Raw genomic sequence first — 19,489 nt, forward strand, 5'->3', positions numbered from 1 at the left:
TCTTTGCATCCTCCTCACAACTTACATTCCCACCTAGCTTTGTATCATCAGCAAACTTGGATGTATTATATTTGGTCCCCTCATCCAAATCATTGATATAGATTGTGAATAGCTGAGGCCCAAGCACTGATCCTTGCGGTACCTCACTAGTTACAGCCTGCCAACCTGAAAAATGACCCATTTATTCCTATTCTCTGTTTTCTGTCCGTTATCAATTCTCAATCCATGCTAGTATATTACCCCCAATCCCATGAGCCCTAATTTTGTTTAATAACCTCTTGTGTGACACCTTATCGAATGTCTTCTGAAAATTGAAATGCAGTGTTTTAAAATCCAACATACTTCATTCAACCCCTTTTATCAAGATTGTTAACTTTACCTGACATTTTCTGATTGCAGTTAGATTTAACCTTCAAGCCCAATTGCCTTTCTACTTTTGATTTCAAACATTTTCTATCTTCACAGGTCTGAACATTTAGTTCTTTGAGATCGTTTAAATGTTTCCATACTGCTGAAAATTCAGTTCTGCAGTTTCTAAGCCTCTTTGCTCACAGTTATTAGCTCATAGGGTCTGAGTCATCTTTAGTTCCTTTGAAACAAAAAAAGGTCTAGTGGATCAGTTATTTGTTCCACTATAGAATCTGTGGCAATGGTTACTAAATAGCTACAGATACTAAAAGAATAGCTGGTAAAAAGCAACATGAATTTCGAGTTAAAAACATATTTTATCCAGAATTTTATTGGAGAATTACTGGAATTATAATTTATTTCCATTTTTTAAGAATATTTTGTGTCCCACAAAAAGTTTAGCTACCTAGGAAAGGGATTAAGAAAACTACAAATTATTTGAAATGCAGATTTATACACAAGAATTAAATTTAAAATGCCTTCAACCAGTCAGCCTGCCCAATTCTCCCAACTACAGCACAGTTACTTACAAGGTAGTGAGGTAGATTTTTGTCTTAACCGACTGCAGGTTAAGCACTGCTGAAAGTCAATGGGTATAAAAATCAGGAGAGATGTAAAAAGGGCTGTCGATTCACTATCACCTGTTTTACACTATCACACAAAGTCAAAACTACCCCCATTGTATTTTGTACCATGCAGGTAGTATGGAAGGAATTTTAAGACAGATTATTAAATATCTGTAGGCTTTGGCCTATATTCTAAGTCTGTTTATTCAATAAATTTTAGTGTGGACAACTCGATTAAATCACTTTTTTGGCACATCAAAGTTGTTTTTTCTTAAAATTACTCTTCACTGACACCCAGCCTAATTGAGGTAGAGAGAGAGAGAAAGAGAGATTGTGGAGGAAGATAATATAATGGAAGTAGAATCACAATGCAGAGTAACTAGCTCGCGTCATGGCGGATGGGTTCCTAATCTCCCTGTGACACACTTGATGTGGACTAAGGCCTGACAACACATCAGTGACTATTAGCCTTTGACATACATTGCGAGTGCTGCCAATTCCTCATCAAAGGCAACAAAGCATAAATGTCATCCTCTCTCAATAGACTTACACTGATCCATTATCTGCAGCTCACTGATTGTTAAGGTGCAATGCTGCTCAACAATCCCCAGAAACATCAGTTAAACAGATCATCTTTCCCAATCCATTGAAACCAGAATCAAATTTGATCACTTATTTGCTGAGCTGATCAACAATGGTTATAATACATTGACTGGACTTATTTTGCATGTCACCTGATCGATTACAATTGCCTAATTAGAATTGAGTCGGAAGGTTGTTGGTTCAAACCCCACTCCAGAGGACATAATCCACGCTGACACTCCAGTGCAGTACTGAGGGAGTGCTGCAATGTCGGAAGTGTCGTCTTTCGAATGAGACGTTGAACCGAGGTCAAGGCTGCCCTCTCAGGTGTACATAAAAGATCCCATGGCACTATTTTGAAGAGGAGCAAGGGAGCTTTCCAATATTTATCCCTCAACCAGTATCACTAAAAACAGATTATCTGGTAATTATCAAATTGCTGTTTGTGGGAGCTTGCTCTGCGCAAATTGGCTGTCACGTTTCCTACATAACAAATTTGGAACGTTCTGAAGTCATGAAAGGCACTATATAAAGGTAAGTTCTTTCTTTTCTTGCCATCTTGCTTATAAGACCACTATGGCCATATAGGCTGTGTGGAATGACTGACTGACAGAAAACAATGCCATTTTAGACAAAGGAATCAACAAACTAGGGGAAACAATACTTAAAAATATAATTCTTAGTCTAAAATAGCACTATGCTTCCTAGTATTGAAATAAACCGGTTTCTGACAAAAGGGGCTGGATTTTACCAGCCCTGAGGAGGCGGATCTGGAGGCAGGACTGCTGGGAGTCGGGTCCCAGATTTGCGCAAGGACCCGACTCCTAGCGGCAGGAAGAGGATTATAGCCACTTAACTGCTTGTTAACAGGTAGTTAACAGGCAGTTAAGAGGCTTTTTCCAATTTTTCAACTGCTGCTGCGGGCTTCCCGACGTCAGGGAACCCCGCCAGGGTAAGTGAGACATGCTGTGGGTCTGTTGTTATGTTGGTGATTGGTGACAGCTGCAGAAGTGGTGTGAAGGATGCAATGGGGCACTGGTTAGCATCAGAGGTAAGGAAATGTTGTGAAAATAATTTTTAATGTGGTTAGATGTTTTTGCAGGTGACAAGCTGTGAAGTGTTTGTGTAGCCTCATCTCATCGGGAGAAGTGACAGATGGCATCTGTTTCATCCTAAGGAAAGAGTAATTGGAGAGCCTGGGTGAAAGGGCTCACCTTTGTACAGTGATTGTCAGTATTTGATAGCACCTCAATGCTGTCAAACACTGACAATTCATCTGTCAAACAAGTGTGGTGCATATGCCTTTAAGAAAACTAGCAGATGAAGCATCATCAATTGACGTAATCTGACACCAGCTTTCCCTTAATTGGCCGGCAAGCCCGCAGGGCGGACTTAACAAGGCGAATCAGGACAAAATAGCGTCAGTTCGTCAGACGTCGCTGGGGGTGGGACTGGAACCCAAAAACCAGTAGTCCTGCTTCGGACTCGGCCTGGAAGGTCAGATTCCACCCAAGGCCTCCATTTGAAATGTTCAATTATCTTTTCCCTTTACAGCCCATGGACCTGCTGTATTTTCCAACATTTCCAATTTGATTTGACATTCTAATTATTTCTTTTTTTCTTTTTCATGACATTTTAAATAAGATGTATAATGGTTGATGGATTTAAAACCATTCTCTCAAGTTCCTATTTATTACAAGTATTTAGGGGGGAAAATTGAGTCGCACCCCCTTTGAGGCGCTAACTTCGCCGGGGCGCTACTTTTAGCTCCTCGGAAAAATAAGCGCCCTCGCAGCCAAAATTGAGTGGTAGTGCCCCAAGAGGGAAGCGGGGCGCTACTGGATGTGCCCCGCCTCCCTCTTGGGGCACTGCGAGGGAATATCGCAGCGCTATGTGCCGTGGTATTGCAGGCCTTCCTCCCCTTCTTAAAGGGGAGGGGCCTTGTGCAGCACGATCCGGGGCCCAGCTGGGCACTCCTCGGGGGGTGGGGGAAGTGCGGGTCAGGAGGCCAGCAACAAAAATGGCCACCCGGCACCTCGACTTTAAATAGCGCTGCCCCGGCTGCAGGCAGGCCCCCCTGACCCCATCGGACATTGAGTCTGGCAATAAGTCAGGGGGCGCTACCGAAGATCGCGGCCGGGGCACTAACGGTTAGTGCTGCCGCTAACCTCCCGCTAAATTTTGCGGGAGGCGTTGGCGGCACCGCACCCGGGCGCCAGTTGCTTTGCGTCCCATTAGCGCCCTCTTAGAGCGCTAACGGGAGGCGCAAATAATGTAAAATTAATTTGTCTGGGCAAGCAGAGAAATAGAACCATTGAAATGTGACCCCATGTCTAAAACAGAACTTTAAAAAAAGATGAGTCCGGTAACACAAATCTGCTCAAATAAGGTTTTAGATTGAATGAATGCATGTATTGTAACATTTTGCATGCTTGGAAATGATGCGTTGATGATCGAAGTTTAGAGCCAATATTAGTCATTTTCCCTTGAGTCGATCCATATTTGAATGTAGAGTAAGTGCCTCCCAAAAGTAAGTAGAAGTTTCCATGAAAACTAAAATGAATTGTGTGTATTTCACATTTCTATTGTTAGAATATGATCCAAAAATGGGCTAGAGGGGCACATTTTTCCAGAAGAGTAATTTTTGTAATGGATTAACCTATGTTACACAAAAAACTTTACGGGAAACAATGCAGAATACAACCCAGCTCTACGTCAGTCTGTAGATGATCAGAATGTTTAAATTTGTATAAAGCAATTCCAGATTTACTTCATTCAAAAATAACTTTCTCACTCGGACAAATCAATTTTTAGGTTAGAACAAAATGTGTTGCTTATTTTCCTGCATTATTTTACCTATTTTTCACATAAAAAGCAATTTTTTAAAAATATACTCAATCATGCCTTGTTTTCATATTTAAGCAATGAACTTTGTACCATTTTCAAGATCCACAAAGACACGACATCTTAGCTCCCAGTCGTACGCTCCCAGCACTCTCTTTCTTTCCTGACTATTGATTATTCCATAGATATAGCTTTTCTATTACAGATGTGAAGGAAAAAGCCATATTCCAAGAGATACACCATCATATGAACAGAATTCTGCTTTTATTAAAACATGACATACTGGGTTTAAAAATCTAAAGTCTCAACGACACAAGCTGTGCAAACAGGCTTCTGCGATGGGAATGTTTGATAACACAAAAGTTGTAAACACCACAAGGTTTTGAAATGGGAATTGGTTAAAAATACTAAAACAATGGCCCTATTGAAATAGCAGTTTGGCGCTTCCAGAAGGTCTGGAGTTTGGGAGAAACACAATGGAATGACCCAAGTAAAGTGTTATAAACTAACACATTGAACAGAAACATAGAAACATTAAAAGAGGCATGTGCTTTTGAAAAGATGACATCAAGTAAAAGAAACACCTGCTGGTCAAATAGTTTTTATGTTAAACTTGAAAAACAGGAAACACGATTATAATATAACCAACTAAGATGGCTAGGAAAACAAACACCATAGTTGAAGTGTCTTTAATTTACATGTTGTAAATATGATACCAACAGAACACTTTGAAGATATGACTTCAATAGATGACACCAAGCAATCACATGGTTTTTGTATTGAAAATGGAATAGTTGGTAGACACGATGTCTGCTTTCAAACAGTTAAGCCAATATTAAGAATTGAATGGAAGCCCTTTGATAAGAATGGCATCAAAGAGATAAATTTGTAATAACAATTATATATGATAAGTTTTTGGAACACCTAAAAGGTAGAGACATAATTATGCATACAGCAGCTAAATTGACAGTAAGTATAGAGAAAAGTCAACAGGAAGAAGACTAGAGATAATTAGCTTACATCAGCAGAAAACTTCAAAGGATAAACCACTAAAAAAGGTATAAAAATAGAAGCTTTTCAGATAGACAGTCAGAAGTCGCTGGAAAGGGGCAAAGCGATTCTCTCACTCTCAGAGGCATCTCTGTAAGTTTTTAATTCTGAGTGTCTCGGGGATCAGAGGTACTTTTACTTGATTTTGGTGGATATTCTGGATTAGAATTAAGAATAAGAAATGTAAAAATGTACGAAGTTAAGACTTGAGAATAAGGATCTCTGAGGATAAGAAATGTAAGCTATTTGTTTTTGAACTGTTAATGTTGCGACTGACTCAACAGCTGTTAAGGGTATGTCGACTCTTAAATAAATCTATATATTTTTAGAATTGTCTCAAGTAGTATTTCTGTATCAATCTCACAAACTCAATTTCTGTACACTTTTGTGAGGAGTTGCAGAATTCTGGGGGTATTCCGGACCCTCATAATATCCAACGGTTACAGTCTAGTTAAACTTATTAAAAGTGCTATCCGGAGGACGGTAACATCTTCACGTCATTCCTTTCCTTTTGGGAGAGATAGTCTGAACATTTAGACCCAATTAAGCGTCTTATAGAATTCAGCTATCTTTAACCTTAGTTGAAGGATATATTGGCCTTGGAGGAAGTGCAATGTAGATTTACCAGGAAGATATCTGGACTCCAAGGGTTAAATTACAAGGAGAGATTATACAAATTAGGGTTGTATTCCCTGGAACTTAGAAAGCGAAGGGGGGATTTGACTGAAGTTTTCAAGATATTAAGGGGAACTGATAGTGTAGATAGAGAGAAACTAGGGGACATAGCCTAAAAGTTAGAGCCAGCCCTTTCATGAGTGAAGTTAGAAAACACTTCTATACGTAAAGGGTGGTCAAAGTTTGGCAGTTGATTCTAGATCAATTGTTAATTTTAAATCTGAGATTGACACATTTTTGTTAACCAAAGGTAATAAGGGATATGGGGCAAAGCGGGTATATGGAGTTAGATCACAGATCAGCCATGATCTCATTGAATGGTGGAACAGGCTCAAGGGGCTAAATAGCCCATTCCTGTTCCTATCAAGTACTCCATGAAGAGTCCAAATTGTATCTTTTCAAGGCAAACATTTTTTTTTGGCAAGAATCTGTTCCAACAGCAAATAACTCAATTAAAAAAGCTGTCAAGTATCATATGGTGCTTGTTTTGAGGTAGTGCATAGTTCATGCAGCACATCCAATTTATTTGGCAGTTGCAGTTAATCAAACATAAACCATGTCCAGGCATACATCATTCACAGCCAAATGAAAAGACCTCCTAGATCACAAATTTCTGATCACGGGCTAAACATAATCCTTCCCGAGGGCCGAAAATGCAAAACTTGAGTCAACATTGGGAGAGGGAAGGGCAACTGGCAAACGGGTACTTTAACAAATCGCCCAGAATTGTTTGCTTTTAATTTTTAACACTATTTTCTCCTCTCTTTAAGCCTCCTGCCTAGTGTGATACACCATTTTCTGATTGAAAGAGTGGACTGATAATTGACAGGCTAGGAGATATAGAAGGCTAAACAAGTGAACTATTTTTCTCTCCCTTCCTGTGGAGAAATGTTAAGCCTGTGCCTGGCAAAATCAGGAACCTACCTGTGTGGAATAATGGGTGAACACTTGCGATCTACCACTACAATGGGCAATGCGTGAAAGTTTGCAAATTAATCACATAACAGGTTTGTCAATTAAAATCTATTTCTTGCAACAGGTATGACCTTTAAAAAGAAATAATCAAACCTGCTCTCTTTAAACTCTTACAGTTCTACTATTAGTTTTTAAATCAACTCCATATTAACAGTCCTAATTAAATTGGCTACAATAAGGAGGAGTCCATCACAAACAGTTGGTGTTTTGATTCTGAGCAAATAGATTGACATTGGGCGTGAGCCCAATACCACATTGACAAATACAACTGTAAGCATTCCCCCCACCGAGAGGAAGGCACCACTAATATAAAACAAGTGTCAGTTGGCGTTTCCTTGATTGAAATATATTAAGAATTAATCATCTTAGCTTGTGGTGCCTTTCACATCCTCACAGCCTCAAAATGCCTTAGTCAATTAATTAATTTTGAAGTGAAGTCACTGTCATTTTGTAGGCAAACATGGCAGCCAATTTGCACACAGCCAGGTCCCATACATAGCAATGATGAAATGAACGTCCAATTAATCTGTTTTGGTGTTTTTTTTGTGTGGAATAAATGTTGGCCAGTATATTGGTAGAAATCACCTGATGTTCTTCGAATAGTACCATGGTATTTTCTTAGCCCAATTCAGAGGATAGATGGGAACAAGGCATTGTAGTGAACTATCAGTCTGGTCCTGGGTGAGGCTTGAACTCACAATTTTCTGACGTAGAACAAAAGTGTCATCACTGAGCCAAGACTGACACTTGGAGCATCATATACAATTTTGGGTCATTAATGAACAATAGGTGGAGCAGATTACAGGACAAATGAAAACAAAACCATCATAAATCACTGGGTCACTGGGTCACTTAAACCAGAACCAAAAACAAACAAAATATTTGCAAATGAAACAGCCTGCAAAAAGCAAATGCTCCTCAAGTTAAAACTATGGGCCAATGTCAGCCCACACTCACCACCCCCCCACCCCCCCACTGCATCTCCTGAACTTACCTGAGGCACTCAGCCGGCATATCTCACTACCCCTCGCGTGACTGGCAGCTGTCTCAGAGGCTGCGACTGGCCCCTGCAGTTTGCCGGTAACATACAAATAAGACCGGTGGAACAATTTTCCGTGGTCCTGTCGCTGTGCTCTTCAGGCGTGTGCAGTGCATGCTGCACCTGGATTGTGCCCCACTTTGGGTGTGATCCTATTTCTAGGCCACAATATCCAGTTCAGATCACAATGGTTTTGGTTTATACCATTGTATGATTAGATACTGGCAGCATGGACATCCTAAAGGCAAGATACAGGGACCATTTACAGGAGTAATCAGCATCATTGAACCCAAGAGAATAGGAGCAGATACAAAATTTACCCACTTGTCTTGTTAATTATATGCTAACGCCCTCTCATTTTGTAATGAGCGTAAATTAAATAGCCTGTCTGAAAAAACATTATTGATGACTTTCATAATTTTAAGGATCAGAACCCTAGGGCCGATATCATTTTAAACAGATAAAGTTAGGTCATTAATATCAGCAAAGAGTTCAAAATGAATTATTAACGTACTATTGGAGTGTGTGTTATGTGTAAAGGAAGAGAAATTGATGATTTGCATTTATATTATGTCTCAGAGCACTTACTCCAAAGGACAGCATCCCTGACAATGCAGCACTCCTTCAGCATTGGAATGTCAGTTCAAGTCTTGGATTGGTGCTGGAACTGATTATTGTCTAATCCAGATGCAGGAATACGGCCATCTGAGTCATGCTCACTTAAATACGATTAAGAGAGTTTATTATTTCATTGGCTTACCTTCAATAATACACTGATCTGGGACGGGGATTCTCTTCACCATTTCAGAAAAAAATGCCTTCACTTCATCAATATTTTCTTTCAAATGCAGATAGAGTGGATCCTGTGCTTCCACGTTACACGTCAGACTTTCTGTACTACTTTCCTTACAGTTATCGTTGATATCATCACAGGAATTTCTTGATTGTTTTGGAGTAATATCAAAGTGAGAAAGAGAAAGCAACTGATGTTTATGTTCATCAAGTTCTTGTCCCAAAAGTTGTTTAACACTCCCTTCACTGAGTGATCTGTCTGAAAACGTGATATCTGTTGTAATGTCTCCATTTTCTCCCTCATCGTTTTCGGAGCTTATTGACTTTGTATGCATTGCATGAAGAGCAAGACTTTTTGACCTGCCATTTTAAAGAGATTTAAAAAAGCATTTACCTTAACATGAAAACTTTACTAGTAAGACTTCAAAATATAAAAGACACAGAATTTCTGGTTAATCAATTACAGATTTCTCAATAAACTAACAGTAATGACAACATAATCATGGAAATCTGTGGCCCTTTTGGTGCACTCCTGCTGTAACTTCACAGGAGTGTGGTGGAAAGGCTGGGACTTGGATAGGCAGAGCCCGGCCCAACGTCAGAATTTCCTTGACTGAGTGGATATTTTCTGTTGTTTGGTTCTAGAGAATTTGCAATTCAGCAATTTGCTAAGAAAAAATAAATGAGGAATGGGGAGGGGGTCATGTCATTGTTGTGTTTTCTGTATTTTCTGTGATACAAAGGGATCTGGGGATCCTAGTACATGAAACACAAAAAGTTAGCATGCAGGTACAGCAAGTAATTAGGAAGGCTAATGGAATGTTGGCCTTTATTGTAAGGGGTATGGATTATAAAAGTAGGGAAGTTTTGATGCAACTTTACAGGGCGCTGGTGAGACTGCACCTGTAGTACTGAGTACAGTTTTGGTCTCCATATTTAAAGGAAGTATATACTTGCATTGGAGGCAGTGCAGAGAAGGTTCACTAGGTTGATTCCTGGGATGAAGGGGTTGACATATGATGAAAGGTTGAGCAGGTTGGGCCTATACTCATTGGAGTTTAGAAGAATGAGAGGTGATCTTATTGAAACATATAAGATTCTGAGGGGGATTGACAGGGTGGATGCTGAGAGGATGTTTCCCCTAGTGGGGGTATCTAGAACTAGGGGGCATAGTTTCAGAATAAGGGGTCGCCCATTTAAGACGGAGATGAGGAGGAATTTCTTCTCTCAGAGGTTCGTGAATCTTTGGAATTCTCTACCCCAGAGAGCTGTGGAGGCGGAGTCATTGAATATATTCAAGGCGGAGATTGACAGACATTTTTGAACTACAAGTGAGTCAAGGGATATGGGGAGAGAGCGGGAAAGTGGTGTTGAGGCCAAGATTGGATCAGCCATGATCTCATTAAATGGCAGAGCAGGCTCGAGGAGCCGATTGGTCTACTCCTGTTCCTGTTTCTTATGTTCTTATTTGAATTGAACTCTACCCGTATTGCTCTTTCAGTGCTACCAAGTTGACGTATACCACATTATGACCATATTCTGGAGCAATGTTCCCAATTCTTACCTGAACACCAGTGATAGATTGTTTTCTTGCATTATATTCACACATAACTTCTACTTATTGTAAACTTCTACTTATTGTAAACAGTTCCATTAACATTCTGGTGGCCAGATAGAGGTGAACGATCCCATGGCACTTTTCAACAACAAAAAAAAGCAGGGGCTTCTTCCAGCGTCCTGACCAACATTCTTCCCTCAACTAATAGCACCAAAAGCAGATTTATTGGTTATTTATTTCATTGCTATTTGTGGGATTTTGCTTAGCACAAAATGGCTTTCACTATTGTTATCATGCGAACATAGGAATTGCTACACGAGAAAAGTTTAAGGTCTAATTCGCCTTCTACCATTCTGGTAGTCGTGTGATACAACAGTAATGGAATTTGTAGTAACCTGATCCACCAGGTGGTGCTGTGGCAATTGCTCTTCTGAGTTAAGTCTGATCTGTACTGTTGTACTCTTTGTTTTTGCTGCCTCATGGCAGAAGCTTTTATGTGCAAGGGTTGATTAAACCATGTTACGGAGTTAACCATGTGTCTGTCTCCATCTATGGCCAGCTCAAGATACCACATATGGCGACGAGAATAAAGGACGGGAGAGTTTTGGAGTATTTGGAAGAGGTGCTCGGGTTGGTTAGCAAACTAGTTGGAAAAGCACGAGGCTAGGCCGCGGGAGTCGAAACGGAGTTTGATTTTTTGGCTGAAGTGACCGGACTCCAAGGATGGCAGGAACGGTAGGCTCCGTGGCACCTTTTGACAGCAAGTCGCAGTCTTGGGAGGAGTATATTGAAATACTGAGCCATTTCTTTATGGCAAACGAGGTGGACAGTGCTGAAAAGAAAAGGGCCATTTTACTGAGTTGTGTGGGAGCGCAAACCTACACACGGATGAGGAATCTGCTGAGCCCAGAGCGGCCAGGAGAAAAATCTTTTGACGAGTTGGTGAGTCTACTAAAGAATCATTTCAATCCGAAACCTAGTGAAATAGTACAGAGATGGAAATTCAATTCGAGGATTAGGAGGCCGGAAGAAAGCGTTACTGAGTATGTGGAGGAGCTTCGGAAGCTCGCACAGGACTGTAATTTTGGAAATGCGCTCACGGTCATTGTGATAAAAATAATAACTTCCGGGAAGTTATGTCATCACTTCCTGTGAACTGTGAACTATGAACTGTGTACATACCTCACTTCCTGTCATGTGTCACTTCCTGTTGGACTGGTATAAATACTGGTCTGTTCAGTATTGTAAGAGGCTTCTACCAGAGGCATGGTAAAGACCTCTCTTGTATATAGTGTGTTTATAAGTTACTTAAAGCTTACTTTAAAGTTACTTGATGGTAAGCCTCCTTTTTCTTACATCAATTTAAGTAACTTAGTATTTACACTCACGAATACTAGACCTTCGGACAAACTCGGAATTAAGGATCCAGGGAACCACCCATCATGGAGAAAATCCTTAGACCTATTCGTCTGGACTTGGACCCGAATGCACCAGCAGCTGGCAGGGTATGGAAGCATTGGTACCGTACTTTTGAGAATTTTCTGGATGAATGTGAAGCGGATGCTCCTGCTAGATTGAAGATACTTGTCAATTATGTGACCCCAAAAGTGTTTGAATATGTTGATGAATGGGATAATTACGATGAGGTGATTCGGGCACTTAAGAAACTGTATGCCAAGACCCCAAATGAGGTCTATGCTAGACATCTACTGGCCACAGCCCGACAAGGGCCAGGGGAATCAATTGACGAATTCCTGCAAGAACTTCGCAGGCTCAGCGTAGATTGTAACTTTCAGGCAGCCTCAGCTGAGCTGTACCGCCAAGAAATGATTCGTGATGCTTTCATCTGCGGGATTGCCTCTCCATTTATATGCCAGCGTCTACTAGAAAGTAAAACACTTGAGCTACAAAAAGCTTTTGACCTAGCTTGTTCACTGGATTTGGCAAAGAGAAATGCAGACCTCTATCAGCTGCCCAGATCTCGATCTGCTGCTGTAGCTGCAACCAGACAATTCAAGCGGTCTCAGGTGAACCCTATCATGGGGGAATCTAATTCTGATAATTCTGATGAAGAAGAGGAGGACGACCCCACTTTAGCAGCCTCTTGGCAATCTAGGAAGGAATGCTTCTTTTGTGGAGATGCTTTTCACCCTAGGAAAACCTGCACTGCTCGCAATGCAATCTGCAGTTATTGCGGGAAAAAAGGACACTTTGCTAAAGTTTGCCTATCAAGGGCCTCTACGAGGGCCAATCCAGCTAAGGCCTACCGAACTGCCCCAATTAGGGCCTATCAAGATGCTCCAGCTAGGACCTATCAAGCTTCCTCTCGAGCTCTCTCCCGAAGAAGCACACCGAGAGTTTTAGCCACTCTCTGTGCAACGACACCAATTACAGCTGCTTGCCCACAGAACCTGTCTCATGCTGCCACAAAAATTTCAATTAAAGGGCATACCTTAGATGCCTTAATTGACTCAGGAAGTACTGATAGTTTCATTAAGGAACAGATTGTTGCGAAATTGAAACTACATGTCTTCCCATCGGACCAGGCAATTGCGATGGCCCAGTCATCACTTAATACCAGAATCTCCGGCTTTTGTGTTGTTGATATGACACTTCATGGTCGTATGTATCCCTCCACCCGACTTTCGGTGCTCAAGGACTTATGTAGTGATCTCCTCTTAGGACTGGACTTCCAAAAACAGCATAAGAAACTCACCATTGAGTTTGGTGGATCCAAACCCGGACTTACTATTTCTAATATACCGTCTAAATTACCATTTTGTGCATTATCAGCAGCTTCACTTGATGAACCCTCATTATTTGCCAGTATTCCGCCTCAATGCCAACCGATAATAACGAAATCGCGGCGCTTTAATCAGGAAGACCAATCTTTTATTGCGGCTGAAATCTCTCGACTTCTAGCAGAGGATATCATTGAACCATGTTCGTCGCCCTGGCGGGCTCAAGTCGTCATTGTCAAGAACCCTCTAAAACCTCACAAACAGCGACTATGCATCGATTATTCGCAAACCATCAATCAATATACCGACTTGGACGCCTACCCATTGCCACGCATTGATAATATGGTTAATAAACTGGCCGAATACAAAGTGTTCTCAACTTACGATTTAAAAAGTGCCTATCATCAGTTACCCTTGAAGGTCTCAGATAAGCAGTACACAGCCTTTGAGGCTAATGGACGGCTGTACCAATTTTGTCGCCTCCCATTCGGGGTTACTAATGGAGTGGCTGTCTTTCAATGGGCAATGGATGGCCTGGTTAAGCAGGAAAACCTAAGGGACACTTTTCCCTATCTTGATAACATTACCATTGCAGGTCACGATCAACAGGAACACGACTCCAACCTCCAAAAATTTCGGGATGCCCTCCATCGCCGTAATTTGACCCTGAATGAATCCAAATCTGTTGAGTCGCAACCGACCATCAACATCCTTGGCTACTGCGTAGGCAATGGTATCATTCAGCCAGACCCAGAAAGACTTCGCCCGCTCCAAGAGCTCCCGTCACCTAAGAATCCGGCTTCTTTACGTCGGGCTCTCGGTCTGTTTGCATACTACGCTAAATGGATTCCTCATTTTTCGGACAAAATCCAACCCTTGCTGCATGCTAGATCATTTCCACTGGGAACAGCGGCTGTTGCAGCCTTTAACCTTCTCAAAAAACAGTTGGAGAAAGCGGCTCTTCACTCCATTGATGAGAATCTCCCTTTCGTGGTTGAATGTGATGCCTCGGAGGTGGCGATCTCGGCTACTCTGAATCAGGAAGGTCGTCCTGTAGCATTTATGTCCAGGACCTTACAAGGTGCCGAGCTACATTATCCTCCGGTTGAGAAAGAAGCCACAGCCATCATAGAGGCAGTACGGAAGTGGAACCATTTTCTAGCTCGCCAGCACTTTACATTGATCACGGACCAACGATCAGTCGCCTTCATGCTCGATAATCGAAAACGAACCAAAATTAAGAATAATAAAATACAACTTTGGAGGATGGAACTGGCCTCTTTTGGTTATACCATTCTCTATCGGCCCGGCAAGGAGAATGTGGCCCCGGACACCCTCACACGGGCATTCTGCTCCACTATGTCATCCTCCACCCTCATGGATGTCCACAATGGTTTGTGCCATCCTGGCGTTACGCGCATGCTACATTTCGTACGATCACGGAATCTCCCTTTTTCCACTGGAGATGTAAAGAAAATATGCTCAGAATGCCGGCTTTGTGCGGAATTAAAACCTCAGTTCTTCCGCCCCTCAGATGGTATACTCATACATGCAACCCAACCGATGCAACGACTTAGCATCGATTTTAAGGGCCCAGTGCCCTCTTCAACTCGGAACACATATTTGCTTGCCATGATCGACGAATATTCACGTTTTCCGTTTGCCTTCCCCTGCTCCAATATGCTGGCGTCCACAGTAATCTCCTGCCTTGAGCAGGTATTTTCTCTCTGTGGCATGCCGGCTTATATTCACTCAGATCGGGGTCCATCCTTTATGTCGAGGGAACTCAAGGACTACCTCTCAGAACGGGGAATTGCTACAAGCAAAACAACACCATACCATCCCATCGGAAATGGGCAGGTAGAGAGGTATAACGGTATCATCTGGAATTCCGTACGTCTCGCTTTAAGATCTCGGGGCCTACCAGACCAGCAATGGGAAACAGTGCTTCCGGATGCATTGCACTCTATATGGTCCCTGCTTTCTACAGCCACAAATACTACACCTCATGAGCGGTTCTTTGGATTCCAGCGTCGCTCATCTCATGGGACATCACTCCCGTCATGGCTAACTACTCCTGGACCTGTATTACTCCGAAGATACGTTCGGACGTCTAAAAATGACCCTCTTGTAGACGAGGTCGAACTAACCGATGCCAACCCCACCTATGCAAACATACGATATTCCGACGGCCGAGAATCTACCGTATCATTACGGGATCTGGCTCCCTGCCCACCAGGACCTAGTGGGACATCGGGTGATGGCATTTCACCAGGAAACTCTTGGGACCTATCGGGTACCCCTCTCCAGGATCCTGATCGGGCACCAACTAGCTTGGTGCCGGTAGAACCCCGTGCTCAAGGTTGCGACCCTCCCAGTACCACGCATGAAAGTACTGGTCTGCCACAGACCAGCTCTGCACCTCCCTCTGAACAGAGGCAGTCTGACTTTGAACCTATTGGGGCTCGTACTCGAAGCCATGATCTCCCCGACCCTTCACAGGGCAATCCAGGCCACACGGACTCTGGCCAATGGCCAACCGCATGTAAGCGGACCAGCGACCCTCTACGACGGGAATCCAAACGGGTGCGACTCTTCCTTGTTCGGCGGCTGCGGACCAAAAGGTAGACCACAGCCTCCTAAACCTGCAGGAGGGAAGAATGTGATAAAAATAATAACTTCTGGGAAGTTATGTCATCACTTCCTGTGAACTGTGAACTATGAACTGTGTACATACCTCACTTCCTGTCATGTGTCACTTCCTGTTGGACTGGTATAAATACTGGTCTGTTCAGTATTGTAAGAGGCTTCTACCAGAGGCATGGTAAAGACCTCTCTTGTATATAGTGTGTTTATAAGTTACTTAAAGCTTACTTTAAAGTTACTTGATGGTAAGCCTCCTTTTTCTTACATCAGTCATGTTAAGGGACAGACTAGTATGCGGTGTTAACGACGACAGTATACAGCAAAGGTTGCTGTCAGAAGAAGGATTAACGTTTGAGACGGCACTTAAAAAAGCACAAGCCATGGAGACGGCTAACAAGGACATTAAGGACTTAAACAGTATGAGCAAGGAGAAATGGAGTAAACCAGGGGGAGGAGCTGTTTTCAAGATGGAAGCCGGCGCGAAAAGTCCACCAGTCGGGGTTGGGGATTGCTACCAATGTGGCGGGACAAGCCATTATGCAAAGGACTGCAGGTTTGCAAAGGCAAAGTGCCACAATTGTGGAAAAATAGGGCACTTAAAGAAAGTCTGTAAAAGGGCAGTGAGTGAGAGAAGCAGTGCTAAAGGGGCAAAGCATGCAAAAGGGGAGAGGGAGAAGTACACAAAGCGGGCAAATTACATACAAGAGGAGGAAGAGTCTAGTGAGGAGGTTTTCACTGTATACAGTATAGACACTTCAAGGCCCAACGTACTCCCTCTCACTCAGTATTTGACAGTGAACGGAGGTCAAGTAAAGTTTGAGATTGACACCGGATGTAGTGTAACCATAATGTCGCAGACTGAGTACGCCAAGCTATGGGGGGAAGCAAAAGTACTAGAGCTAGGTACATGCCCCATTAGTCTCAAAACCTACACAGGACAGAAGGTGGACATTTTGGGGGTGGCTGAAGTACAAGTGGAACACAAAGGAGTCACCAAAGAGCTTACGGTGGTAGTGGTAGCAGGGTCAGGGCCAAACCTGTTAGGGCAAGGGTGGATCAGTGAGTTGAGTGTGTACTGGCAGGCAATGAATAAAATGGAGGACAGTACAGAGGCACTGCAAGAAGTGCTGATGAAGCATGAGTTAGTGTTCAAAGACGAACTGGGCACCTTAAGGGGAGCCACAGCCAAGATTCATGTAGCCAGTGATGCCACGCCTCGTTTCTTTAAACCAAGGTCGGTACCTTTTGCAATGAAAACCAAGGTTGAGGCGGAACTAGATCGCCTGCTAAGGGACAAAGTAATAGAACCAGTGAAATTTTCAGACTGGGCGGCACCAATAGTCCCGGTATTGAAGCCCGACGGTAACGTATGGGTGCGTGGTGACTATAAGTTAACAGTGAACAGAGTATCATCACTGGAACTGTACCCCATTCCGAGAATGGAGGACATGTTAACATCGCTCGCTGGGGGAGAAAGATTCAACAAACTGGACATGAGTCATGCGTATCAGCAGATATTGCTAGATGAAGAATCAAAAAAGTTTGTCACGGTGAACACGCACAAGGGGCTGTTCACGTATGCCAGGTTACCATTTGGTGTCAGTTCTAGCCCAGCAATATTCCAACGGACTATGGAGGGCATTCCAAAGGTGGCCGTGTACTTAGATGATATTCTGCTAACAGGAAGTGACGATCAGGATCACTTAAAAACACTGGACAAAGTGCTACAGCGGCTGGAAGAGGCGGGGCTACGCCTGAAACGGAGTAAGTGTAGTTTCATGGAGAAGGAAGTTACATTCCTGGGACATCGGGTGGATGCCACAGGCCTCCATCCATTACCAAGGAAAGTGCGGGCAGTGCAGGATGCACCTGCACCCACCTCAGTGACTGAACTGAAAGCCTATCTAGGGCTCCTGAATTATTATAACCAGTTTCTTCCAAACTTATCGATGCTGCTGGCACCCCTGCACAAACTGCTGAGAAAGGAGGAGCCATGGCGTTGGGGGCCAGAGCAAGTGAAAGCGTTTCAGCAGTCAAAGGAGCTACTTCAGTCCAGCAGGGTGTTGGTGCATTACGACGAGAAGGAGGAGCTGATAATGTCCTGCGACGCATCACCCTATGGAGTGGGGGCAGTGTTGGCCCACCGCATGCCAGATGGAGCAGAAAGGCCCATTGGGTTTGTTTCACGCACGCTCACAGCTGCGGAAAAGAACTATTCACAGCTTGATAAAGAGGGGTTGGCCATTATATTTGGAGTAAAGAAATTCCATAAGTACATATATGGGAGGAAGTTTGTAATCAGTACTGACCACAAGCCTCTTATTAGCTTACTGAATGAGATGAAAGCGGTGCCTCAAATGGCATCACAGAGAATAATGAGATGGGCAGTAATACTAAGAGCCTATGAACATGTGATCACGTACAGAGCCGGCAAAGAAAACGGGAACGCGGATGCTCTCAGCCGCCTGCCCCTCTCAAAATCTCCTCGCAGTACTTCCCCTGAGGAGCACGTCCTGATGCTGGATCAGGAGATCAGTCCCCTGATGACTTCAGCGCAAATCCAGGGCTGGACAGCCAAGGACCCCGTTCTGTCAAGGGTCCGTGAGTATGTGTTGAAAGGCTGGCCAGATCACTGTGAGGGACCGGAGTTCGCGCCGTACAGACAGAGACAGCACGAGCTCAGTGTCCAAGATGGATGTGTGCTATGGGGAGCACGCATCATAGTCCCAGAGCAGGGACGCTCTACTTTGATGGAACAGTTGCATCAATCGCACCCAGGAATGACTAGAATGAAAGGACTGGCTAGGAGCTACCTGTGGTGGCCTAACTTGGATGCTGAAATTGAGTCAAAGGTAAAGTCATGCACTATATGTCAGGAACAGAGGAAAGCGCCTGCCGGGGCACCACTCCATCCCTGGGAGTGGCCCAGCAAACCCTGGAGGAGAATTCACATAGACTATGCGGGACCTTTTATGGGCAAAATGTTTTTGGTGCTGGTTGATGCTCACTCAAAGTGGATCGACGTTTATCCAGTGAGCTCTGCAACGACTGATGCCACACTGAACTGTCTCAGGAACAGCTTCAGCACGCATGGTATTCCAGAAATGATTGTATCCGACAATGCACAGTGTTTTGTTAGTGAAGGGAGCAAAGAATTCATGGTAAGGAATGGAATCACACATGTCACCTCGGCTCCATATCACCCAGCCTCAAATGGGTTAGCCGAGCGAGCCGTGCAGACTTTTAAGGAGCTCATGAGGAAGAGCTCAGGTGACACCCTGGAGACCAAGCTCAATAGAGCCTTGTTTAGTTATCGTATAACACCCCAAGCTACCACGGGGCTTTCTCCGGCTGAGTTGATGATGGGGAGAAAGTTACGGTGCACGTTAGACCTGATACACCCAGATCTCAAAAGCAAGGTTGAGACAAAACAAACAAACCAAAAAGCGTACCATGACAAACATACTAAAGCTCGCCATTTCGCCATAGGGGACTCTGTGTACACCCGGAACTTCGGTTATGGACCTAAATGGATACCAGGACTAATCCAGGACATTACAGGACCTGTGTCGTACTCCGTGTTACTAGGGGATGGTCGAGGGGTTTGTCGGCA

At 43.4% G+C, this 19,489-nt stretch overlaps 1 protein-coding gene across 4 annotated transcripts in view; it reads right to left on the bottom strand.

Annotated features, from left to right (window-relative positions):
- Positions 1-19,489, bottom strand: part of veph1 (ventricular zone expressed PH domain-containing 1) — a 390,667-nt gene that overhangs the window by 87,722 nt on the left and 283,456 nt on the right. For all 4 annotated transcript variants that reach the window (XM_085990360.1, XM_085990361.1, XM_085990362.1 and 1 more), the window contains one exon: positions 8,900-9,291. In XM_085990360.1, coding sequence (XP_085846486.1) covers positions 8,900-9,291 — 392 coding nt within the window. The remainder of the gene's footprint in view (positions 1-8,899; positions 9,292-19,489) is intronic.

The sequence above is a fragment of the Somniosus microcephalus genome, chromosome 6, assembly GCF_052327205.1.
Source record: "Somniosus microcephalus isolate GS21.2 chromosome 6, FLI_Smic_1.0, whole genome shotgun sequence".
In the NCBI taxonomy this organism is placed as follows: domain Eukaryota; kingdom Metazoa; phylum Chordata; class Chondrichthyes; order Squaliformes; family Somniosidae; genus Somniosus; species Somniosus microcephalus.